This window comes from Paramormyrops kingsleyae, chromosome 17 (assembly GCF_048594095.1).
Source record: "Paramormyrops kingsleyae isolate MSU_618 chromosome 17, PKINGS_0.4, whole genome shotgun sequence".
Taxonomy (NCBI): Eukaryota; Metazoa; Chordata; class Actinopteri; order Osteoglossiformes; family Mormyridae; genus Paramormyrops; species Paramormyrops kingsleyae.
The window spans coordinates 11,236,208-11,261,649 of record NC_132813.1 but is presented as its reverse complement, the minus strand read 5'-3'; the positions used below and the strand labels follow the sequence as shown (position 1 = coordinate 11,261,649).

General features: G+C 39.8%; 2 protein-coding genes and 1 long non-coding RNA gene across 5 annotated transcripts in view; 2 read left to right on the top strand and 1 right to left on the bottom strand.

The window, feature by feature from the left end:
• The window catches only part of rnaset2l (ribonuclease T2, like), a 6,161-nt gene extending 2,369 nt beyond the window's left edge, over positions 1–3,792 (top strand). For all 3 annotated transcript variants that reach the window (XM_023812197.2, XM_023812195.2, XM_072701655.1), the window contains 8 exons: positions 181–238; positions 598–665; positions 822–879; positions 980–1,044; positions 1,542–1,655; positions 1,999–2,047; positions 2,137–2,211; positions 2,392–3,792. In XM_023812197.2, the coding sequence (XP_023667965.2) occupies positions 181–238; positions 598–665; positions 822–879; positions 980–1,044; positions 1,542–1,655; positions 1,999–2,047; positions 2,137–2,211; positions 2,392–2,583 (679 nt within the window). In that variant the 3' untranslated portion in view covers positions 2,584–3,792. The remainder of the gene's footprint in view (positions 1–180; positions 239–597; positions 666–821; positions 880–979; positions 1,045–1,541; positions 1,656–1,998; positions 2,048–2,136; positions 2,212–2,391) is intronic.
• On the bottom strand, positions 2,695–20,085 carry supt5h (SPT5 homolog, DSIF elongation factor subunit). Its single transcript, XM_023812168.2, has 30 exons — positions 19,940–20,085; positions 19,270–19,353; positions 18,919–19,084; positions 18,754–18,819; positions 17,608–17,619; positions 16,252–16,321; positions 16,041–16,109; positions 15,856–15,921; positions 15,727–15,757; positions 15,527–15,595; positions 14,875–15,126; positions 14,581–14,670; positions 14,421–14,491; positions 14,211–14,316; positions 13,883–13,976; positions 12,668–12,804; positions 11,070–11,225; positions 10,741–10,887; positions 10,484–10,630; positions 9,348–9,473; positions 8,888–8,972; positions 8,241–8,345; positions 8,014–8,116; positions 6,703–6,830; positions 6,142–6,247; positions 5,519–5,677; positions 4,790–4,958; positions 4,504–4,707; positions 4,148–4,243; positions 2,695–3,098 (listed from the first exon to the last, which is right to left on the bottom strand). The coding sequence occupies exons 2-30, from the start codon at positions 19,348–19,350 to the stop codon at positions 2,958–2,960; spliced, it is 3,252 nt and encodes a 1,083-aa protein (XP_023667936.1). The 5' UTR covers positions 19,351–19,353; positions 19,940–20,085; the 3' UTR covers positions 2,695–2,957.
• On the top strand, positions 20,068–25,442 carry LOC140579259 (uncharacterized). Its single transcript, XR_011983356.1, has 3 exons — positions 20,068–20,152; positions 24,891–24,986; positions 25,258–25,442. It is a non-coding gene; the product is annotated as an uncharacterized lncRNA (long non-coding RNA).

Genomic DNA, 25,442 nt, shown 5'->3' with positions numbered 1-25,442 from the left:
TTGCGTCGGCAAATCTATAGAACTTGATCTTGGATACTTATCTATGTGGGATAAAATAAGCTTAATGTCCCCCTCCCCGGCAACCTCGTACTCAATAAGCAATTGAAAGATAGATAAAATGTTATGCAAAGATGGCAGATGAAGGACTGTAGCTGTTGTGTCCTTATTTTCCATCGGAAGGTTGTGCAGGTGGGAGTGTATGAACTTCGCTCTCCAATGGCCGGGAGCTTTCTGTGTGGTGAGAGAAAGGTTTATTTCCCCTATCTGTGGCACAACACGAAAACACCACGATTAGTGAAAATATACTAATCTTATGGCTGCCTTAAGCAAAATGCATGCTGTGATATCAAGTGTTTGCTTCTGTAATCATGCAGTTTTCTACGTCTAAATGAAATTCTCGGTGAAACGTTTCCCTAGATTTCGAATTATGAGTGTTTTTTGAGGAAGTTTGCCTAGAAACAAAAGTATCACATAAACATAAAAACTGAGCAACAAACTAGCTTTCTGAATTTGACCTTATGGAACAACAGAAGCAGGCCTTCTATGTAAACGCTGGACCATTTCTAAAAATGACTGAAGAACCCTTTGCCTTTCAAGAGCTTGAAGAACATCTCAGGCTGTGTGGTACCACAACATGTTCAGAACTGGACCATTCATGGGTTATGGTAAAGGATTTCTACTCATCTTTTGGTCTTCAGAATTATGTATATTTAGATTTTTTTGGCTTCAAAAAAGTTACTTTAATATTCTTCATCTTAATTATTTAAGATAAAATATTTCCTCACTCTTTCATGTGTAACTTTCCTTCCTTTCTGATTGAGGCCTATGCACGTTGACAAATGTTGCGAATGCTGGCCCATTTTCAACTCCGATCTTGAGGTGAGAAATGCACCAAACATACTTGGCAATAAAGTCTATTCTGATTCTGATGTTTTCTGTATGGCAGCAGTTTTTAATTTATTTATATACTTGAATTTAGGAACTCGAACCTGAACTCACCCAGCTATGGCCGTCGTTGATCAAGGGAAGAAATTTCACATTTTGGTAAGATCTCGCATTTTAGCCACATGACCAGTCCAAGCAGGCAATGTCGAAGACTGAGACCAAAGATACAGGGATCCCACTGTAGGTGGTGTTTTTGGCGTCATTAGATCACTACCTTTGGCACTCATTTTATGCCGCGTGTGAAGCATTCAGGATGAGAACAAACACCATCAAATCTAAGAGGGTCTGCCCGTAATGAGGAAGCTTAACTACCTCAGGACCCTGTCTACCAGTGACAGCAAAAGTAAACATGAGATTAACGAGCGGATCAGTTCGGTGTCTACAGTCATCAGAATAAGGGTTACAGTTCACCGGAAAATCGAAATCCGTGATCTCACTTACGATCACGAGCTGTGGATAGTGATCAAAGTGGGTCATTCAGAAAGACGTTTGCTTCAGAAAGGCTTAAGCAGGTCCAAACTGCTTTACTTAACGTGAATGCATAAAGAAATACATATACAAATATAACACAATTTTATATACATGATTATGTACAGGAGAAACGAATGGATCAAACACGGTTCCTGCGCAGCCTGCAAGGAAGGCATGAACTCCCCGACGCGATACTTTCAGACATCACTCAAGCTGCGCAGACGTTTCAACATTGATGAGTAAGGCACCAATCTAAATATACGTCAACATTGTCATTTATATTTTTCTGCAAGAACTATGACGTTGCGCCACAACAAATGCCAGGGCATATAATAAAGTTATAATAAATGACAGACTACAAATGCATGCTGTGATAAGTCAAGTGTTTGCTTCTGTAATCATGCAGTTTTCTAAGTCTAAATGAAATTCTCTGTAAAACGTTTCCCTAGATTTTGAATTATGAGGAATTTTTTGAGGAAGTTTGCCTAGAAACAAAAGTATCACATAAACATAAAAACTGAGCAACAAACTACCTTTCTGAATTGAGAATATAAATATAAAATTTACTTATCTTCTCTCCAGAATCTTGAGGAATTCAGGTATTGAACCTTCCTGCATTAACTCTTACAAGGTAATTTTCCCATTTTGGAAAAAAAAATCATAGCAAACACAAAAAGGAGAATGGACTTGAGTAATCACCAGGTTTCAATTCTCCTTTAGAGTGATGACCTCCGTAAGGCACTGGCTCCGATTCTGAGCGACATGCATGAGATCCAGTGTGTGACAGACGACAAAGTAAGTGGGCAGTTCCTGTACAGATGTCTGTCATAATCCTCACAAAGGGTCATTAAAACAGCGGTCTTGACTGATTTTCCTGTCACCATTTTTATAGTGAGCGAGCAAGAGGGCTTGCAGTCATAAAAATAAAGCGTGCTTATTTGTGCTATGTAACCACCCGTGAATTTTCTGATTCAGGAGCGAGAAGTATTGGTCCAAGTGAAGATACCCCTTTATCTGAATTTCACACTGGGATGTCACCAGCACGACCAGGATTCCGTACTCTCTTCCCCACCCTTGACCAAATCTCCTTTACGTCCTTGTCCCACACACTCTCCCATATTCTATTTTCCCATCAAGCATGAAGATCCGTACCATCCATGTGCCTGAATGCACACCAAGCACAAAGTCCAGACATTCATTAATGCCGTTTTCAGTTCAAACATAAAAACTGTAATTCCCTACTGATAGTGTGTAGAAATAAATCCCACTGAAAACTGGTGCGTTTGACTATTTATTGACACGGAATTTCACACTGAAAATAGTCGGCTCTAAAAACAGAGGGCCTGGGGGTGCGTCATTTTACGGTTTAACACGATAAAAAAAAATTTTAACTATGTTCCAGGCTGTGCCGCTGTTATTCATACTGCAAACAAACAAACTAGAAAAATAAAATGACATGACAGCAGGACAAAGTTACACGATGCTGGTTGTGTCAGCAAGTGCTGTGGTGGGTTGCGGCTGCTCAGTGTGAAAAGTTTCACTTAAACTTCCATTTTCCCCAGGAAACGAAGATTCAAAATTTTGAGTTGCTCATCCAGTTCCATTCGTACGATGCCGTCCTCCCCATCAATACTCAGAAGCACGCCGGTTGCCTCTCGGTCCTCACCCAGTATTACCTTCACCTGCAAAACAAATTAATTCCAAACGTATTTCTGTTCTACCAAATCAAATTCAAAAACAAAAACGAAGCAAAAACAAACAGCAGAGACATCTGAAGCTTCCAGCACTCTGCTTGTTGTGGTGATGTATTAAACAGGACCGAACCACACACTTCACATACATGGACCAAGACTTACAGCGGAAAGATGGTCAAGAAAATTTGTGCCTAAGTCTGAAGTTCATGTGTTGGACACCAACTACCCCATTCAAATGTAGATATCTGAACATGAACAGTTTCCTACAGGTTCTCGGATTATTCTTCTTATAACGTGGGGTGTTTTAGTTCCACTTAAACATTTTAACCTTGGCATAGGAAACAAAACTTAGCAAGCACTGCAATTTAAATGACTGTTCCTTTTCAAGATTATCTAGTATACATTCTAAAAATCAGATTACCGTCCCTGCTTTTGCATGAGCCCTGCATGCACTCTCTGAGATCATCATCATTATTTCATCCAGGCTGCTTATATCATTCTTCAGAAATGTATTTTGAACTTGTTTTTCTGCTCTATAAATATCCCAATATTTATTACAACTAAACCACATTGCGATATTTATTTCCAATATCGTGCTGCCCTAGTATGTTATAGAAAATACTTTCTCTCTTGTAATGCCATCCAATTCTTCTTCTGAATCACAATAAAAGCTTAAATCATTTGTCCACGGATCCTTTTGTTTTTTTCTTTCCTCGTTTATCATTGTTTGTAACATTTTTCAAGATGTACTGTGTTTAGAGGCAGACTATTTGCATAAACAAATTGAAAATGAACATGTTTGCAATCCCACCCCAAAGTACCGAAAAAGTATCCCAGCTGGTTTGGTACTGGAACTTTTGGCACTAGTATTTGACAGAAAGTCAACGGAAAAGGGAAAATACTGAAAGTTTGGGAAAAATGGTGCAATGTAAGATGATCACTGAAACAGTCAAGCTAATTCAATTGCATAAGCTAATCAAATTTGTAGCATCTCTTTACAAAAATGTTGCTATACTGATAACTTGAAAAATGCATACCTTGTTGTTCTTGGTGGGCGTTACTGGCTCTAGATGTTCACTGGATATGCTAACTACTTTCTCTGTGTCTTGGAGGAAGACAGAGCACATCCCTCCCTATGAGTCAAAAACAAGCAAACAAACAACTGAAATTCAGGACAGGGGTAGTACTTAGTACAGCAACTTGCAAAGTGTTTACTAAGACACATTATGCATTAAAAAATAAAAAGAATATCAGCTAAGTGGGTAGAGTTTGAATCTTCAAGAAATGACTTGCAGCTACAGTTTATTAACAATTAAGCAATGTAGACATTCTCTGATAATGCGATCCTTTTAAATTTAAAATCTAAATATAAAACATTAGTTGTAAAACTGACCGTGACGCTTCGGATCACGCCCGTCTGGTTGATAACCTGTCCGTCGAGAAACGTATCCTTGACCCTAACCACGATGTCCGTAGTAACCCAGTCACATGAGGTCTGGTCAATGTTGGATCCTGGTGTGTGGGGATTATATCCACCAGGAGAAGGGGCACCTGGAGTCATGGGGCTGTAGCCTACCGGACTGGGGCTTGGACTAGCCTAAAGGAAGGAAAGGAATAAAAACATTCTTAGGTAATTCAGTTTAAAGTCTCACCCCCCATGAGGCTAAAATAACTCTTACCTGGTAGGCCATAGGTGAAGGAGTAGGGTGGTAGCTAGCAGGAGAATGTGTGTTTTGATAGCCCACAGGACTAGGGGCCACCTGGTGATAACTCTGGGGGCTGGGGCTGGGCTGGTAGGAACCTTGCGGTGAGGGAGCTGCATATGGAGAGTACTGGTCGGTATTGTACCTGAAATGCAAGCAGTGAGAAGCTTGATGGTTGAACAAAGTAGTTTACAAACAACTTTTCCGTTTGTTCCCTGTCCTTTAGTGTGTTTTATTGGTTTATGTGCATGTAAATGGCCTGCAAAGTCTTATGGCCCGAAGAACACACCAAAAGGAGTAATGGTCACCACAGAAACCACTCTTCTCTAGTCTGCCTGAAACACATAGTTGAAATCCCAGCCCTTACTTCCATGGCATGGTGAGGTCACCTCGTAACAAATTCCTTATTGGCCACCTATCTGCCAGGATTCGCCTGCAGACTGCAAGATGGGTGGAACTTGAAGGGCAAACTGGCCAATCAGGCAAGTTGACCAATCAGAGCACACTGGGCTCTTTGAGGGTGGGGCTTAAAGCTTGGAGTGTTTCAAGCAGTTATAGACAGAGGGGAGAGAGACGTACAGTGTGCTTCTGGAACACTGAAGCAATGAATCTATTCTAGTAGACCCCAAAAATAAAGTTATGAAGAGAGAAAATGAGCATAATAGGACCCTTTTAAGCACAAACAAGGGCTAAGAAGTTACTCACATGGCCGGAGTGCCAGGTGTTTGAGGGTTGTACTGTGGGTTGACCTGTGGGGACGGTACTTCAGGGTACCCGGGGGTTTGGGGGTTAGGTGTACCACCATAGCCTTGCGGAGATGTTGAAGGCTCATCATCATAACCGAACTCAAAATCATCATCGGGGCTGCAATCAGAGGATTTCAGGCAAGGAAAAACAAGGAAAGTTAAGGCAAATGACACAAATGTCAGACAAGTACAATGTCTTCACACAAGAGACAGATCAACAGGCCATCTGATTTGCTGATACCTAACCCTTTAAATATTTATTTAATGCCAAGATCCAAAATGTTAGGGCAATACGCATTGTGAAACGTCATGGGATTTTTCCTCAAAAACAATATGTCCCTATATAATTCTGCTGAATCTCATACCTTGAAACATTCCAGATAAATGCAATTATGGTGAATAGCAACTCGGGGTACTAAAACAATGCTTGCAGCTCTTTTCAGATTTGTTTAAAACACGACACTTTATTTAGCTACAAATTCACGAAAGGATTTGATTTACAAGGAAGGCACTAACCCATTATTCTTTACGATTAGAGAGGTCAATAATCAAGCGGAAATGTTTTATTCAGTCCACTCTTACCGTGAAGGGGTATTTGGGTTGTTGGGGTCCCAGGCTCCACTTTGTCCCGGTGTACGACTCCCATCATGCAATGGGGTCTGAGAGCCATAGTGAGGTGTTCGGCTTCCTGTTATGAAGGGAGGGGCTCATCAAAACAAATAACACTGCTGCCTACTTGCAAGAAAACAAATTAGCTTATTTATTAAGCTCAATGTTTTTAATGTGAACCACAGTCGACCCTTCCACATCATGGGGGTTTGGGAAACTGGCCCCTTCCCATCTGGAAAAACCTTGAGTGCAGTGGAGCGAAGCTTAAAGATACAAGAAAACTGAGATACAAAGCTGACTGCGAGATCACTGCGGGAGATCACTGCGGGAGATCACGAGAGGGGCGGCTGTGAACATGCTTGGCGTCCTCCAAACCAGCACTGCACATGTATTTTATGCATGTAGGAGTTACTAAACTTTTTCTGTCTGTGGCTTTCGCGAAATACCCAAAAAATCACTGATCCAATGAAACCGCAATGCGGAAAGTCGCGATGCACAAGCATCAAATGTACGTTTGACTGATGAATCTCTCACCATCATGAAGAGGCGTCTGTGACCCGTACATCGGAGTCCGGGAACCAGTCCCATACATGGGGGTTTGAGATCCATACATCGGTGTTCTTCCATGTGTAGAGGTCATTCCTCCGTGACGCTTGGCACCCCTATCAATAAAGAGCACATCCTGAATTTAAAGGCTCAAAGAAATCATCTGCTTGGCCCGCTGCCTTCTGCTAGATGTTTCAGGTCTATCATATCATGGACAAACAGTCTTAAAAACAGTGTTTATGCCAGAGCCGTGCGAGAACTGAACGCTGCAAAACAATGACACTGTCTGATTTGGGACCCATGTGACCGTCAACAAAACACTTACGGTTGTGTCTACAGAATACTGCACTGGCTTTCACTTTCATATTTATATCTGTTTATATCTCTTTTGGACTTTTGTACATATATTTCCTTTTATATTACATTTCCTTATTATACAACCATAAGCTAGGCCTCATTGTGCAATATCCCAGAGTGCAATATCTCAGCTGCTATTTAGATTACGGTATACATTCTATTTACAGTATACACATAAGCACAGAAACATACTTAAACATTTAATATTTGTATAATACATATTTTTTACTACTTTAATTTGCAGCTTTACTATTGTTCTATCATTTACTGATATTTATGTGTGGAGGCACTGTAGGGACTGCTACTCAATTTCATTGTACTCTGTGCAATGACAATAAAAGGCATCTTATCTTATCTGAACATAATTAAACATGCAGAATCTGAACACTTATGTTCAGAGATATTTAGTGTTGGAATGTCTGATCTTTGTCAGTTTTAAGTAACTTCATCAGTTAAACTTCTCCTTCAGCTTCCCACCACACGCACAGAACCGAGGAAACTGTTCTTATGCACCACATGAGTGGAATATATTACAAAATATGTTGAATTTAGACTCCTTGCCTTCTCTGGATGCGTTTAAAAATCTCTTTAACTCTGACCTTAAAGAACAGTGTCATTGTTTCATATAAATTAATTTTATTCTACTGGAGAGCGAGTATTTGTGTTTTAGTTTGTGTTCATATTAATCATCTCTGTATGTATGTATATGAAACGTGTATCTTATTTTCCCTATTTGTTGCCATTTTGGCCAGGACTTCCTGGAAGAAGAGATATCGTATCTCAGTGGAACCTTCCTGGTAAAATAAAGGATAAGCTTCATGCTCTACTTGTCACATCTGCAGATAGCAAGCATTAGCCAAACAAATGTAAAGGGCACAAATGCACTCAAGTCTACAGCCTAATCCTCAAATGAAAACTGCCGTCAAGACAGTCCAAGCTTACACTGTTGTAAGGCGCTGGCGGTCCACGGAGATTGTCTGGCAAGTAGAATGCAGCTCCACACGGGCAGTGGATTCAGTGGCATCCTTTACTACGCCAATGTAACCTGCGATATGAAGTATTAGGTCACAAGTATTAATTTAGTGAACATGACATGTCATTTATGATGGTTTCAAATAGAACAGATTGATAGTTCAAATCATCCCATCAGAACTGACTGCATTACCAACCTTTGTATGGTCCCTGTGAAATCCGGACCGTCTGTCCAATCAGGTCATTGTCCCTCCTTCCCCGCCCCCGGCCCATGCCTCCACCTCCACCTCTTTGCGGTTGGCCTGAAGCGAAAGACCATTACCAAAGCATCACGACCAATCACAGGGGCCGATATTCAAATCACACCCAGTGTGATTAACATCTTAAACACTAAACGTTATAACAGCTTTGGACGTAAACCCAACCACATTTTCTCTTACAATCCATGAAAAGAAAAATGGACAGCATGAAGAATAAGGGTTCGGCCCGTTGCACGTTATTCAGTGGTTTCAGGAAGCTGCTGTCAATTTGCAGACGACATCTGAGAGAGGTGTGATGTCTGCATTATTTCTCAGTGGTGAATGGAGTCAGAGAGAAAAAAAATACTAATGCAAACTCTGTATGCTAATAAAGTTAGCCAGCAACCTGACAAACACACTGAATCACGCTAATTCATGCAGTAGCGTTACAGTGACAGTTTGATTGTCACGAACAACTAGGGATGTCTGAAAGATCGACCAGTTGAGTGAAACTTACACCATTAGTTTTATGTACACACATAATGTATTTGTAAAGTATTCTGTGTGCAGTACACTTCACAATGTGTTACGCGGCATCTACTTACCGCCACCCCCCGGATGCATTGGGCTGCTGATTCGCGGGCTCATGGGTGCGAACCCGCCCACTGTGAAATTGGTAACATCTCTGGGCTGAAGAGACAAAGAATATCTTTTGCTTAAAGTAATGGCTGGTAGCTGTCTAGAGACGGTCCCCTTGAGAAACGCACAGGCTTGCAAAATTATTATGAAATTAAAGAGGGACAGAAGCGATTAAGCTTCAACACACCAGCATTTGCTAAAGGGGTTTGACTGTAAAATAAAACAATGCAGATGTGCAGGCATTTCTCCACGCACAACAAATTTATAATTTATAGGCTGTGTCTAAACACGTCTAGGGAAAAAAAAAAATGGAGGAAATTCAGAATTGTCTGACAATAATTAAAGGCATTCTCAGTTCTTGCCGTCATGCAATAACCATGTTTATTACAAGGCCAAATGCTGCATAGCAAAGAGATGAATACTCACCTTAGAACCACCAGCAAGGACCAAGTGACGAGTCTTGCAGACAAACATGCCGCCGTTTTCCACCAGCTTCTTACAGTGCAGGAAAGCAAACCCTCTGAACAAATGACGGATTTCTCCTTCCCGCCCCTATGAGACAAAACCTCACTTTCATTAGATTTTTTTTTTTTTTTGGTGCAACAGTCTGTAAAGCTATAAGGCAAAATATTCAATAACCAAAAATTACCTAAAATTCAGAACCAAAATAGTGTTAATCTTTATAACAGAAATGAATCCACAATTAGGGCTGAATATGGACAAAATGAATATGAAAGCAAGAAAAAAATTACACACCACTCTACTCAACCCTGTTCACAAAACATAAAAGAACAAAACAGGCTCAAGACTGGTGGAAGATGTAACCTCCTTCGATAAATTAATGACACCAGAAAACAAAGATGTTGAAGATGAAATGTTAAAGGATGAGTCTATGGCTAAATGTTAAAAAGTTTAACTGTAATGTTCAAATGTTTAAGAGCTAACTGTAATGCTGATGGTGAAGCCAGAGGCTTTTGAAACATTCAACAGAAGATCAAGAAGCCAGGAAACATGCTAAGTACTAAGATCAGAATTATTCAGAATAAGGTATTTCCTGGTACGTGAAAGCAAAACCAGAAGAGCACTGATGCCTTTTTACCATGATGAGATTAATACAAATACCACAAACTGCAAGGAAAAGAGGATTCTCGGCCAAATCCAGCTTGAAGCACACATGAAGAACAATCATTATTTTGGACATATAAAGGCACTGGAGAACACAATAATGTTTTGAAAAGTTGAAGGTAAATGAGGAAGAGGATGAACAGCAAGATGGACTCAATCATGGCACCAGTGAAGCATCAGACAGAAGATGGGGTATTCCAAAGCGATACGCCAACATTACTTACCTCAAATTACTGTCATTTATACTTTAATAATTTACTGAATGTTTCAGACTCTTTTAAACCCCTCAAAGAAACCCAAAATCAGTATATAAGAGAATATGGGTTTAGGCATCATAATCATAACATATTCAATCCCATGAATAGTAACTCATTTAAGTGTCTGTACCCATTGAATATATACATGTCAATATTTGTCCATGAAAGAGTTAACCTTACCGAGTGGGGCCCATCAATGACCTTAACAATGTCCTTCACATGGATGTTGTTCTGTTCCGAGTCAAGAGCCACAGCAAAGCGGTTGTCTTTTCGCCGGTTTACAGCCTGATGCCGAACCGTGAGCACCTTCCCATGCATGTTAAGGACCTGGAATGAGTATGCGCCTTAGCCAGTTCATACAGTCATTTGCGGTAATACTGCAAACACTACAGACATTTTGGCTCTACGATCATGCTCAACAGATCTGCTAAAACTACCTGAAATGTCTCCCTTTCCAGTCGTACAATGACTCCCACAGTTTGGGGGTCAAGTTGTACCAGCTCTCCCCACTCATGCTGGCCACCAGCATCCACCCCAGAAGCTGTTTCTGAGCAGAGCTGAAGGTCACGTGGAAGAACCTTCAACTGCAGAAGCACATTTACAAAAACGCTATTAGGCTATGGATTATTCCACACACAGGAATTTATTGCATATAACTGTAGGCAAACAATGCATTTTCCAAATTATAAATCAAAAAAATGTTAACATCTGATTAATTATAACACCTTTACAAGCCGTTTGGGAGCTTTGAAAAGAGCCCTCTTACCTCATGCATGGTCAGATCTGAAAAAAGTATGACAAAGTTCTCCTCCACACGTACGATGAGCCCTGTGTCACCTTCATAACGTCCAGCTATCACCTTCACGTGGTCACCCATCTTGAAATACTTCCTTAGCTCATGGGCTGGGAACTCCAAGGGGTCCTATGTAACAGATTATTCACACACACACACACACACACACACACACACACACACACAGACACACGTCAACCTTAAAAGGTATAAAATTATACAAACTATAAAAAACTCAAAAATTTGGCCAAAGATTACTTCACATTGTTCTGCATTTATAACCAGTCACAGACCACCCTGGCTAGTCTCCACGACCTCCCACCATTTGGAGCCATCCTTACAATTGCCTAAAAATTTCATCCAAATCTTATAATTCCCCCAACATTGTAAAATTTTCAGAAATAAATTCAGAACCACTTTCTTCTAACTCTCCATCTTTCAATTAAAGTTTATCCTGCTCAGTTCACTGTCACTGTATGCAGAAGATAATGACTGTACAAACCCATAAGAAAATCATATGGTTTAGGTCATATTGTGTGCCATAGGCACATGAAAAGAAAAAAAAAGGACAATAAAAAAAACATGATCTTTTGACCACCCATTTATATCCAGTGCCAACTTGCAATTAAGATCTCACAACCTTATCCTTAAAAATATTAACCAACCTGCTGAAAACAATCTACATTGCACCCCTTTACCAGGACGGCATATTATATAGCAAAACAAATTTCCAAATGTGAAAGATACAATGACTTGCAATCTTACAAAAGCAAACTTAATGTTTATTAAACTACAGACACTCCTCTACTTATGAACGTTCAACTTACGAACTTTCAGACATAGGAACAAAGAGGACTAAGTCCAAATTGTGTTCACTGGGCTCCCATTTCCTGTACGCAAAATAATTACTTTTTTCTGCGGTCCAGTTCGGCCTAGTACGCCTTCTGGCCGCTACTCCCACCACATAGCAGCGTAGCGTGCGTACTCCTAGCATCCTAGTACTTGTATATGCCCTTAAAATTATGTAGAATAACGACTTATGAACATTTGAAGTTGCGAACGGCCGTTTTGAACGTCTCTCGTTTGTTAGTAGAGGAGCGTCTGTATTCTATTTAAATGTCACGGACACTTCTGTTTATAGTCTACATTTTTGTTTTATGAGGTGTTACTGAGATTTTGATTCAGTATCCAGCAATTACAAGTTAAAATGTTTATAACTATTTAAAAATTCCATAACAGTAACTAAGGATTTACAATGTGACAGCATAAAAAAATCTGTCGTTCATTTGTTTGCCTTGTTTTTGAAGTCATTTGATCATGTTGCTACTAGCAGGGGATATGTTTGCATTACCCAAATAAAAATTGTTAAGCAAGATATGCAGATAATGCGGAAAAGACTGCCCACCCCTAATATACAGCAACCTCAGCCATAAACAACTGACACAACTAAACACTGCTGCTACAAAAACAAAATGCTATTTTCCAAAGTTAAATTAGCCTTTGTGTGGCAGGTCCACTTCTGCAACACTTTGCCCTACAACCTATTCTTCCAAATGAATGGGTTTGTATACCTTGAGGTCCTCATGCTTGGGCAAGAGGGTGATCTTGTTTCCATCTACGCTGAGGATCTTGCCTTGTAAATTAATCAGCTCCCCTTCGCACACCTCAACATTGTCTCCAGCCTGCAGATTGTGTTCCCGTTCCTTGCCTGTAGGCAGATGTCATACTATACACTTAGGTTACACAAGCGCAACAAGAACTGAATTTTGAGAGAAACTTTTGATAAAAATACCATCACAATTTTGTCCTTTAAAACTCCCAAATAAATCGCTTAATTATGAGGAACCCAAACACATCTCTGACCACATTTCAGTGTATTCAAGCTATACCAGAAGTTGGATTGTTGTGTGCTGTCATTTACTGCTTGGTTTAACCGAAGTGATCTAATTAACCAGTCAATGACTAAGCACATGACAATAAGGCTGGGCGATATAACATGGTCATATAACTTTTAAATCAGAAAATTAGAAAATTCAATAAACTTAACAAGACCCATTGCTTGACAGCACACAAGAGCCTATCACATCTCAGAAACAATTCCAACCAATCAAACGGTAGACTTAAGAATGGACAACCTATGCCCAACAAATGGACAGAAAAGTTGACCGGGTTAGCGGAGCATGCAACTTGCTACTGATTCGGTAATATCATGGGGAAAAGGGCCTCCTCAGAAAAACTTGTGCAGAAAGCCGGAGCTCAGCAGCCACATCATTCTGAGACAAAGATATTGTGGATAAACAAGAAAAAGGTGCCGGTGATGTTTTGCAGTTTGAAATCTGACACGCGACAGACTGATGCCATGAACAGCAAACACTGCCGAAAACCTGTGCCAAACAAATCGAAATACTGCAGGACTGATTTCAACAGCTGACGTATTACCGTCCAGGACAACCTACAGACTGCTAGTGCTTTTAGTTACAAACACTAGCAATTAGGGTTCCAATGTTCTATCTGAAGAAATACGGGACAGATATTCGTTAAAAAAAAGTGAAAAGTATTAATATAGAGTGATATGGAAAACAATTTGATAAAATATTTTTCCATAACGCCCGGCCATATATGACAACAAAAACATAAGTTCTGTACTAAACAGCTTTATTCAGCAGAAAATGGAGGTTTATAAAGTAACTACCTGGCTGAGACTGGTGTAGGGTACAAAAAAAATGAAAATGCCAAATTCCACAGGATGTTTCTAGTAAATCTATCAGTTATGTCCATTTTGGTACCTGTGGTTTCTGTGACAACCTCAAGGTCAATCCCTTCTGGTTGGTCTTCAAACTTTTCCAGCTCGGACAATGTAGGCTTCACACCCTCTATGATCTATAGAAGAAAAATGATTTGTCAAGAGATCTCCGTGAATCAGCTGAAACATTGAGAGATCTTCATTCAGAGTAACGGGTCAATCATGTTTTCAACCAGTCCTGTTATGTCTAGTTGAATGCATCTTCTCAGATTTAAATGGCTGCATAAAACGTTATGGAGAACATTACACCGAGCAAGGAGCTATTCCAGAGTACCCTATCAGTGATGTAGTGCTGATGACAATTAACTTACTACAGCGGACATGGCAAAGCTTTTAAAAAGAAATCCTTTTCGGCTGTATCTGTTGCCTTCAAATATCATGAAATCTCCGTCATGACTGACTTCACCTCCAAGTGACCTGCAAGTACCAGACATGAGAGAATACAAATAACAAAATAATTGGAAAATGATCTGGTTTGGAAATCATTGGTACCTTTACAACAAAAAGATATTTTCCCATACCTGATCTTCTCAGCATCAAAGAGTCTCTGTGGAGGTCTCTTGAACTTCTTCCTTTTGGCAAACCAGTCTTTCTGTTGAATTGATGGAGACCCAAGACTGATTTATGTTCACAATGGTGACTGTCAACCCATTTTCAGATTGGGAAAACATTTTCACTTACCAGGCTCATTCGGGCCTTGATTCGGTCCAGATCTATGCGTGGAATCAGTTTTAATGATATCGTATTTTGACTTGGTTCAACATAATCCACCTAATGGCAAGAAAGCTGATCAGACATTTTAAAGTCCAATGAATGTACCAGACCACAAACAGGAACAATAGATAAAATAACTTTCATTCATTCATATAAAACACCTTTTCTGAATGTTCAAACCCACATTTTCCCCATACGCATTTTGATTCCTCATATTTTAACGATAAAGTGAAAACGCTAATGATCTATCATTATATATACCTGAGCAATGTCATCCTTGTAGAGTCCTCGTTTCAGCCTCACCCAGGATTTAGGCTTAAGGTTAGTGACCTCTTTGACCACCTTCAGGACGTCGGTCATTTCCTTGATGGGCACCATCTGCTGGTTCCAGAAGCCCATGCGCAGGTTTCCCACGCCCTCGATTGCAGCCTTTACATGAGTCTGCTTATAGGCCTCGACGTAGATGTAGCCCTTTACATGCTCAGGGGCTACCACAGATTTTATCTGCAGTGGCTGTAAGAAACACATACATTGTTGAATATGGATTATAACACAAACTAGACTAAAATCACTGCATCTATTCACAAAAAAAGACTATGATTTTTAGTCTGACTCAAAAAACAAATGGAAAGTTTTAGTCATTTCCATTTCAGTATCAGCTTTCTACGAGGCTACGAATTTACGAGTATCACAAAATGCTCCAAACACTCAATTGTAGCTCAGTGACAGTATATGTATAAAAAGACCATGCCTTTTGAGTAGACTGTAAGTCAACCTTATAAGAGGCTACAAATGAAACGGTTAAAATCCCCCCTCTCTATCGCTTTCCAAGTTTATCATTCTAAGATTACAAACAGATGTACTGGAAAGTGTGATTTAAAATAAAAAGGAAAAAAAGGTTATATGGACATACCGTGTCTGTACACTGGTAGGCAATGAACTTCCTCATTAGAGCAATGGCAGTTGCCCTCTCTTCCCCGATCTATGAAGGACAACATATCAGTAAGAGCATTTAAGAAATATTACTATATCTAACCTTTAAAGATAATAAAATAAATAAAAATAATACTGATATTAAAACAAAAAATATGAAAATAAAATGGTACGGCATACCTTACACTTGACAGTCCATAGATTAGGATCTCTAAAGAAAAAACGATTTTCAAATTTAGCTGTCTAACATGCCCACAGAATACCTAATCTTTTGGACTTTTTTTAAATTTTGCATAAACTCATACATACTTGACTCCAGGGAGTAGCTGCTGCTGGGTGATGTCATCAGAAAGCTCCTCAGACCCCCCAGAGAAACTATAACAAAACAATTTTCACATGGTTCATGTGTGAAATCTCCACTCACATTAACAAAAGGCACCAAAGTCAGCAGTTCTTTTTGCTTGAATTCGACACATAAACAGCTTCAGACTTACTGTTCTCCTCCAGAGGACTTTGCATACTTTCTCATGTAGTACTCTCCCAGAGCCTCCTCTCGAGAGTCCCTGCAACAAGAAATGTGATGACATCAATACCTGAAACAGAAGGATCTAGCACATCAACTCAAAGTCAAGCATATTCGAACACCACTTATTTTTGCACAAATAATTTGAGGTTTAAGACAATAAAATACATGTATCTACACACCTCCACAGATTTTGGAGCCGGCGCGATCCAGAGTGGTCCTCATCCAGAACCGTGTGCTCAAGGTTTGACACTGTCACACAAGACAAAAGACAGATTCAGTCACAAGTGCTAGTGTGAACGGACGGTTTCTATTAACTTCAATGTGAACCTTGGGTAAAAAAGCAGAACTGAAGAATGTTTGAAAGAAACACCACAACACTACAATGCATCTTATTAATTTGTTGTTTGTTTGAAATAAAATAAAAATGAAATAAAATAAAATAAATGTTCTTATAATAATACAAACAATATTAGCAGTTAGGTGTAGTCAGGGCCTTGAGAAATTATGTTTTATAGTTTTAAGTGATTTTCACTAAAGTAGATCCTACCGATTTCACTAAATAATTTGATTCGATTGCATTCTTTCTCAATTTAATCTCCTTTGGAAACAATACCCCAAAAAAAACTCAAAGTAATTAATGGCTGGCTTACACAGCAGCGTTAAGGTGCAAGACCACAGCAACCAGCCATTCATCCTCATGAAAGATTATTTCAATAAGCATCGTAATATTTTACTGTCCTTTTCAAATACAACAACTGTATGGCAAACTAGCCACACAAAAATATTATGGAAACCCCCGGTTGTATAAAGCCAATTCACTAAATGAGAATGTGTCAAGTACTTCTATGTCAGGGCAAGCAAACAAGCTAAACGACAACAATATGAAACTCAGAGATGCATATCATCTGTTATCATTTTGGTATAGACTGATATTAGTTAAGACATCAATTTGATGTGTCAGTCCTAGTCGATATTGCTGGCCGACATTTAAATTTCACCAATATTCAAAGTTAGCAGGACCAGGGCAAAAGACATAACTACTACAATAATGGAGACGACTGCACTGAATGATCAGTCATTTTCTGTAGTGGAAATTGAGAGATTCTTTCGCTCATTTACCACTTAGAGAACATTTTTAAATCATTATTAAATCTGATGCACAGAGCAACCCTTTGTTTTCTACAGTATTAAAAAAAAATAAAACATGTAACGTCATTCCACTAATCTGCACCGACAAGCTTAGCGAGGTTCACCACCAGCGAGTGTCTCAGCGTTTAGCTGGATATCGGTATAGGCAAAACTAGAGAAAAATATATCGGTACTCGTCAAAATTTCCACATTAGTTGACCACTTATGGAACTATACAGCATTTTAACTACAATTAATGTTAAGATAAAGTAGTTCAATTAAAACATTAGTAGTTACAAAACTGATAAAGGTACTGGGTTAGGTCTGACACCTGTGAACTGTAAAAGTTCTAATATCCAGAGAGGATAACTATACACAATCACTTGTCAGAATTAACTCAGACTTACCTTCAACTTCCTCTGTTCAGCACCATGCAGGTGTGTTCAGGTGGCAAGGGAAGAGTACACAGCATGAAGCAAATTATATTGCCAGTGATATACAGAAAATGGAGGGAACAGGCAGATGCAAATAATAGACAAAACACGTTAATGAACAGAAAAAAAGACCAGATGCAAGATCAAAGCATGAAAAGCTAAGACTTCATATGTCATTCTGTGCTATATATAATAAACCAATTTCACAAAATAATAATCTGGGGGCTATTTCAGGCATATGGCCGCAAGTTATCGCCCCATGCCAAAACAAATGAGCAAAATGTCCTGAAGATTATTTGATAGTTTTACAGCTGCAACAAACTTTTACTGAAAAGGATGCAACAAGGAAAAAATGCAAACTAATTACTCTGTAACACACCATTTTCAGGATCTTAGCATTAAGCAGCTTATGTCCAATAGAAAATAATTTAAATTTAAGGTTACAAATCTGTTGCCTCCCAAATAAGGCTGGGCAGAACAGTATAGAATCATTCTGCCGTATACCCCATCAGTAAAGTGGCGTATATACCCACAGCCTAGGCTGCTTCCTAACACAGCAGTCTCCGTTAAATAAAGGCTCATTTTCACTACAAACCAGTTAAAAGAAATGCCCTGTAATGTATCTGCCATTCATGCTCTATCATTTTAAATGTAAAACATTTTAACAATCAAGCACAAACACAATGTACATATGTTTAATAATGTGCATTAGAGCATGATTGTAATTACACAGACTAAAAATAATTGGGGGAAAATAAAACAGCAGAATATTGGGAATTGTGTTACCGTTAACTGAAGGAGGCATGCACAAGAAATAAAGAGTTATAAGCATAGGAAAAAAACGTCAACTTCCATACAGTTTCACAGGAGAATGATTTTATGCAAATTTAAAAGTACAAAATGGCTTCACTTTGCCATAACTGATTTCAAAAACTTTTCAAAGCTTTAAAACTTTATTGCTGTATTCAACCACCAGCTGACTATATTGCAAGCTAAACTATTGCAATCACACAACCCCCCACAAATTAATGCTAATGTATGGGTTAAACATTGCATCCATATTAATCCTGTTATCTTTTTTTCTGAAACAAATTGACTGCTATGCCATTAAGGACTAACCTTTCTCCAATATATCTTCAGCACCATCCTCCCAAGGATCTTCATCTTCGTATTCATCATCCACATCTAAAAATAAGAGGAGAAATTAGTTTGTACTACATATTTCGGAGCAATGGACAGACCAATTTTCACAGAGCACAATCAACATCACACAAGCAATCTTACCAGCTTCATCTAAGATAAAGCCTCCATATTTTGGTTTCTTCCTGGGCCGATCATCATCCTCCTCCTCCTCCTCCTCTTCATCATACTCATCCTCATCTTCCTCTATGTCTTCTGCATCTTCCTCCCCTTTGTCGCTGCCTGCAATGCTGCCTTGCCCCTCTTCCTCCTGCCGTAAATACACAACTTGTTAAGTGATACAGTGCCACATAATGTTCATGTTTTGGTGTATTGTGCATTTGCTTCTCTCATCTTCATTTAATGTATTTCTATAATTTGTAACGAAAACACAGAAACCAAAGCTATATGTTATACATGCAAAATAATTCCAATTAGTTGCAATCTGACAATTACCTCATTTTCATCGACCTCTTCGGCTTCGCTGCTGCGTTCGCTCTGATTGTCAGAGAAATCACTGTCCTCGCTATCCGACATCCTCTTTAAAAAGAGCAAGCAAAACGTTCATGCGTTAACGGCTCCTGTTAATATTACTAATAATAATCATATGCACATTCAAAAACGACGTACAGTACTGGTCAAATGATCTGAAATACCTAGATTTACATTCCCACCTGTTAACCGCCACTGTGCAACGAGGATAGTAATTTTCTACATTTTACTTACACTCATATACACTAAACGAAAATGTTAAAACGAGAAGCTACAGAAGATACTTTAAATTAAGTTACACACGATCGAAAGCACACTATCGCCAAGCGGAGGGGAACTTGCTGACCCATGCCTGTATGCTACGGTTTCTACAGATCCTTAGGTCAAGGAACACATTAACTACACAAGTGTGTACTTCGTAAATTCATCAAAACAAAATTTTGTACATTAAGACGTATCGGTGCCGCTTGGAAGAAGCCAGTTCCTATATGCTAAGCGTGCGGCCTGCAATGCTAATGCCGTTACTTCTTAAATCAAATGCAAATATAATATGGTATATTTCAATGTTTTGTGAATTAATATGCTGATACTCAATATACCATGATGGTCTGAATGATAAAACATAATTACATACCTTTCGTAGCTTTCTATTTTTTGTAACAATACTCAGTATAGGCTAATCTGTTCGTCGCTCTTGTTTCCCAATGCGCAACGACAGACACAAACTATCGCGAGAACTCGAATACCTCAGTTCTCACGGGATTTCGTGTCAGTTTGAACAGGAAGTGAGGTAATTTTTTGGTAACAGACCGGGATATCAAACGTTTGTGAAACTAATCGGAGTAAAGTAAGTGATGGTTTCGATATTTGTCCGACGTTTGCGGAGATCCAGTTTACTCCATTAAAACATAGCAAAAACACTCAAAACCCGCGTTCACAAGGCACGTGTGCTGTGTTTTCCATAATGTATTGTTGTGGTTTTTTCCTTCCCCGCCAATCAGGAGTCAGGAGCCGCTTGTGTAGATATTCAGATTCAGCCTTTATTGCAAAAATGAAGTTACAACCAAGGTCGGACACTTACAAGTGTGTCCAATAATGTTTTACACCAATTTTTATACATTTTCTTGTTGTGTAACAATACCTCGTCATTTAAGCATCATCATTCCCTCAACCATTCACCATCGTTGTTTTCTCCCTTAATCCACACCCCTATATGATAAGTTTGTCAATCATCTCTTTTACTGCTTGGTGCCTCGGCTGAACATGACGGTGGCGTGACCATCTCTACTCAGTATTTCTGAATACCCAGCCGTGAACTTTTGGTGAACTCAGGCGAATCCCTTCCTTCAGTAGCAAACCTTGGCAGCTTCTGTTTGTTGCAGATTGTATGGCTAGGAGGTTAATAAGATATTTGTTCTTCAACATAAGCTGCAGCACTAATAAAGTACATATTCATACATTAAAGGCGAACAAAATAGCTAACAGATACAGAAACTTCTAATCCAACACAAGGTGCTAATTCATACTTGTTTTTCATCACATTGTGCACAGCAGTAATTGGTCTGCATTCTCTAAAGATTACAAGGTCAGTCTCTATACAGTTTACATCAGCTTCTTAATAGAGTCCTAATGATTACATTTTGTATGCGTTATGCAGTGCTAAATAATATTCCATATATTTTCCCCCTTTGGGACTCACATGAGTCCCACACACAATCCTGTCCATCCATCCCTTCGGGGTCCATGGCTGGCATGGCTCACAAACTACCAACGCTCAGATTCAGACACCCGCGATATAGTGGCTTCTCCAGTAAATAGTGGAGAGAACTGCCATGTAATAAACTCTCCAAGATATATTGCATACACTATCCACATAACCTACCAAGATTATGCCAGGCCACTGCTTCGCAGCAGTCTCTCCATTCCGTCTGCCTCCAGGACACGAGCCAGAACCGCCTTTATTGCCAGGAGCTTCCCCATAGTTTCCTCCTTAAATACTCTCATCCACTTTCCAGCCCCGTCTGCCAGGACTGGGAGTCTGAGAAGCAGAGCCTCCAGATCCTGTCCTGCCCACAGCACATACTGTGTCTGAGCTCCTTTCACCACCAGGGGGAGCATCGGCGTGTCCCTATCAGAGGCCTCACAGCCCTCCTGCTTCTCACTGGTCTATGATCTGCATTATCCTCCTCTACTCCTTCCTCACTCTGCTCCTCCTGAATCTGACTCCATCCTCTACATGGAGGGTTAGGGGTGTCCAGCAGGTGCACCAGCCCTCCTGCATCACTACCACTTGCTCCGTACTCTACCTTTATCTCACTCCCTTTTTTCTCAGACCCACATGCCTGTCCTTCTGTCATTGCCTCACAACTTAAAATAAACAAACAGACTCCCTCTCTCTAGGATGGAACTTCTGAATCACTTTCACTACACAGGCTCTGTCTGGCCTTTTTCTACCGCAACTATGTCTTTACCTCAAAAACACAATACTTCTGCTCCACAAAAATGAACGGACCCCTCTCTTTAGGGCGGAACAACAAATAGACCCCCTGTCTCTAGGGGAATACAACTTTTACTTCACAAAACAGACCCCCCTGTCTCTAGAGTAGTGTCTCTAAATAACTTAACACACGGGCCTCCCAGGCCTCACAACAGTAACTCAAAAACCTTTAGCTTAGACCGCTCCCTTTCTCAGGCAGTTACCTTTAAATCACTATTAACCCTCCAAGGCCTCTTTGCCTTGAGACAATATCCCAAACCCTCAGATTTCTCTGGGGCAATATCCACACGTGACCCTTCCTTTAGGGATTTCTCTCACACCACACACACACTGGGCCCACTGAATACTCCACAAGCGGTATTCTCCTCCCCCTAGTTCTTTTCTGGTCGCCGAGTCCCCTTACCGGGAAGTCCTGCCTGGTGGCTCCTCCGAGACACCCCCGTCTCCTTTTCCCTGTTCTATTTCCCTATCTTTTCACGCAATAATGAAACCCCTTTACCTATCCTTAGGGCGCCCCCTTCAGTGCAGACGGCTGTGCTCCGGATCCTCCGCCAGGTGATCGCCTCCCAGGGTCTCTTCTCCGATCCTGTTCGTGACGCCAAATTATATGTTGTGTTTTTTTCCTTCCCCACCAATCAGTAGTCAGTAGCCGCTTGTGTAGATATTCAGATTCAGCCTTTATTGCAACAATGAAGTTACAACCAAGGCCGGACACTTACAAGTGTGTCCAATACTGTCTTACACCAATTTTTATACATTTTCTTATTGTGTAACAATATCTCGTCACTTAAGCATCATCATTCCCTCAACCATTCACAATCGTTGTTTTCTCCCTTAATCCACACCCCTATATGATAAGTCACATTGTGCACAGCAGTAATTGGTCTGCATTCTCTAAAGATTACAAGGTCAGTCTCTATACAGTTTACGTCAGCTTCTTAATAGAGTCCTAATGATTACATTCTGTATGCGTTATGCAGTGCTAAATAATATTCAATAGTATCATTTTCTTCTAGAACTAAAGCAATAAGTAACTAAAATTTTTAAGTTCAGGTTGAAGATATGTACTTTGGTATGGTATGGTAAAAACATATGTACTTTGACATTTGTGAAACCTGCATCTTACACTTACCTTAGTCAGAACCACAGGGGGCTCAGGAACCTGGATTTATTAAGCTTATATAATTATTAATAAAGTTTAAATAATAGTTTTAGGATTAATGCAATGTTTCATATTGCAACCTTTATAACACTTACATTTGTGTCCTTAAAGACCGCATGTTCAAACCTAATGCGATGCCATTGTAACAGCTCTACAAATGTTTCTTTCAGGAATCGGTATTGCAGATAGAGGGACACTCTTTGTAATAGAGTCTCTCTTTGTAAGCAGAAAATTAGGTGAATTTTTCAAAGAAATGTGAAAACGATGTATTAGACTATAACTACACCTATTATCTTCATTGACTGTATATACTGTAGATTTTACAGAGCCCAGAAGTCCCATAAGATTTTTTTTTTATCTTGGGCGCACAAGTTATTTATCTTGTGGGAACAAGATGATTTACTATAAATTCACATGCATCTTCAAGGACTTCACTTTATTAATAATTATATAAGCTTAATCAGGCATCATATAATGGGCAGTTCAGCTAATCAAGTTTTATTTTCACATTGGAAAGGCGCTTTGCATGGATGTGTTGTGATTAAACATCATTAGAGAGAGCAATGCGAAACGGGAAAAAAGAAGGAAAGAAATTAAGTAAATAAAGCCAGATGGAGGAACCAAAAACTAACAAATAAGGAGAAAAAAAGGGGGGGTCCAAGGTTGACTGGCTGCCCGACCCCCCCTGGGCAGACTAACATTACTGAAAACAGAAAAGAGTGGACTTGTTTGCTAAAAGCTCAGTATAAGCTGTGACTAAGAATCAAGACAAAGTCCATCAATGAGTCTGTTATCTACACTGACCTGTGTAGGGTGGCCAAAGTCCATCAATGAGTCTGTTACCTATGCTGGGCTGTGTAGGGTGGCACTGAAGGCTGCACCCATGATGACACAGTCCGTAGGTCCCATTCACGATGGACCTGTGTCTCTTTGGGTGAAGTAGTGCTTCTTCCTGAGATGGTGACCACAGCCTTTTGTCATCATCAGTTCTTATTAAATATATTTTGGTAACACTGTACCAAAGGTGGGTGGCCTGGTGGTGCAGTGGTTAGTGCTGCTGCCTCACAGCAAGAAGGTCCTGGGTTCGGTCCCACGTCCTTTTCTGTTTGGAGTTCATGCGTTCTCTCCATGTTTACGTGGGTTTTCACCAGGGGCTCTGGTTTCCTCCCACAGTCCAAAAGCATGCAGGCAGGAAAGGTTGATTGGTGAGTCCTGTGGTGTGTTGGCCACTGCCCAGGGTTGTTTCCTGCCTGTGGCCATTGTTTCCAGGATAGGCTCTAGTCCCCCCCCCACAACCCCAGTTGAGATTAAGTGGTTTCAGAAAATGGATGTATGTACCAAAGGCCCATGTTTTTAGTGATTTATAAACACATTCATTCAAGCATTATAAACATGATTATAAATATTTATAAAAACGCATCACACTATAGCCATGTTCATTATGCATTACGACTACCTTATAAAGCTCTCATCTATGTTATGGTCGGTCAGCTTGATTCCGAGCTATAGTGACTTGATGGATAAATGATCTTGTGCAAGTTGATTGAGCCCAGCCAGTGTCCTCGTAGTTCGTGTTGCGATTATGTCGAGGCATCGCATTGCTGGCCTTCCTCATTGTTGATGCCTGTTTCTTTTTGTGTGTTGTTCTACTACTTTAACTTATGCTGTTATATAGAGCTGCTAAACTGCCTTTCACTGTTTTTGTAATAGTAACAATAAAGATATATCTTGTCATGTCTTGTTCCATCGATCTGTCCAATCAGGATATCCTTCTTCAGTGATTTTTCCCTCCTAATTATGTGTCCAAAGTAAGCGAAGTGCAATTTTATAATCCATGATTCAAGCAACGTTGTCGGCTTGGTCTGTTCCAATATCCATTTGTTTGTCCTTCTTGTTCTCTATGATATTGACACAATTTGTCTCCAGCGCCACATTTCGAACACATCAATCCGTCTCCTGTGCTGTCTCTTCATTGTCCAGCTTTCACATCCATATGTGGCTACCGGAAAGATCAAGCTATGTGTGAGTTGTATTTTTATCAACACGGAAATGTCATTTGATTTGAAGACCTCATCCAGTGACTTAATTGTCGCCAATCCCATGGCGATCGTTCATTTGATGTCGTGTCAATGATCACCAATGACCAAAACAGGCTAAAGTCCTTGACCACTTCTGTTTTGACATCATCCAGTTCAAACGTATCTCGATTGTATTTGTCAGTTGTCAGTATTTTAGTTTTATTTGTCTTGTGGAAGAGTCCCATAACGTAGCTTTCTCTCTTGACTTTCCTCAGTAAATCCTTCATACCTTCTGAGCTGCTTGCTATCAACGTGGCATCATTGGTATGTGGTAGAAAAATCCATGATTATGCAAATCCAATGCAAATCAGTAATTAATAAAGGAACTTATGATGACACTGTTGATTCAATTAAGATGATTGTAACAATTAACTTCTGCCTTGAAACATTTAATATACTA

Coding starts and splice junctions, on each gene's coding strand:
- supt5h (XM_023812168.2), bottom strand. CDS start 19,350: ATGTCGGATAGCGAGGACAGTGATTTCTCTGACAATCAGAGCGAACGC. Junction 18,820..18,918: donor CTTTATCTTAGATGAAGCTG/GTAAGATTGCTT, acceptor TCTTATTTTTAG/ATGTGGATGATGAATACGAA. Junction 12,805..13,882: donor GGTTGTCACAGAAACCACAG/GTACCAAAATGG, acceptor ATCTGCCTACAG/GCAAGGAACGGGAACACAAT.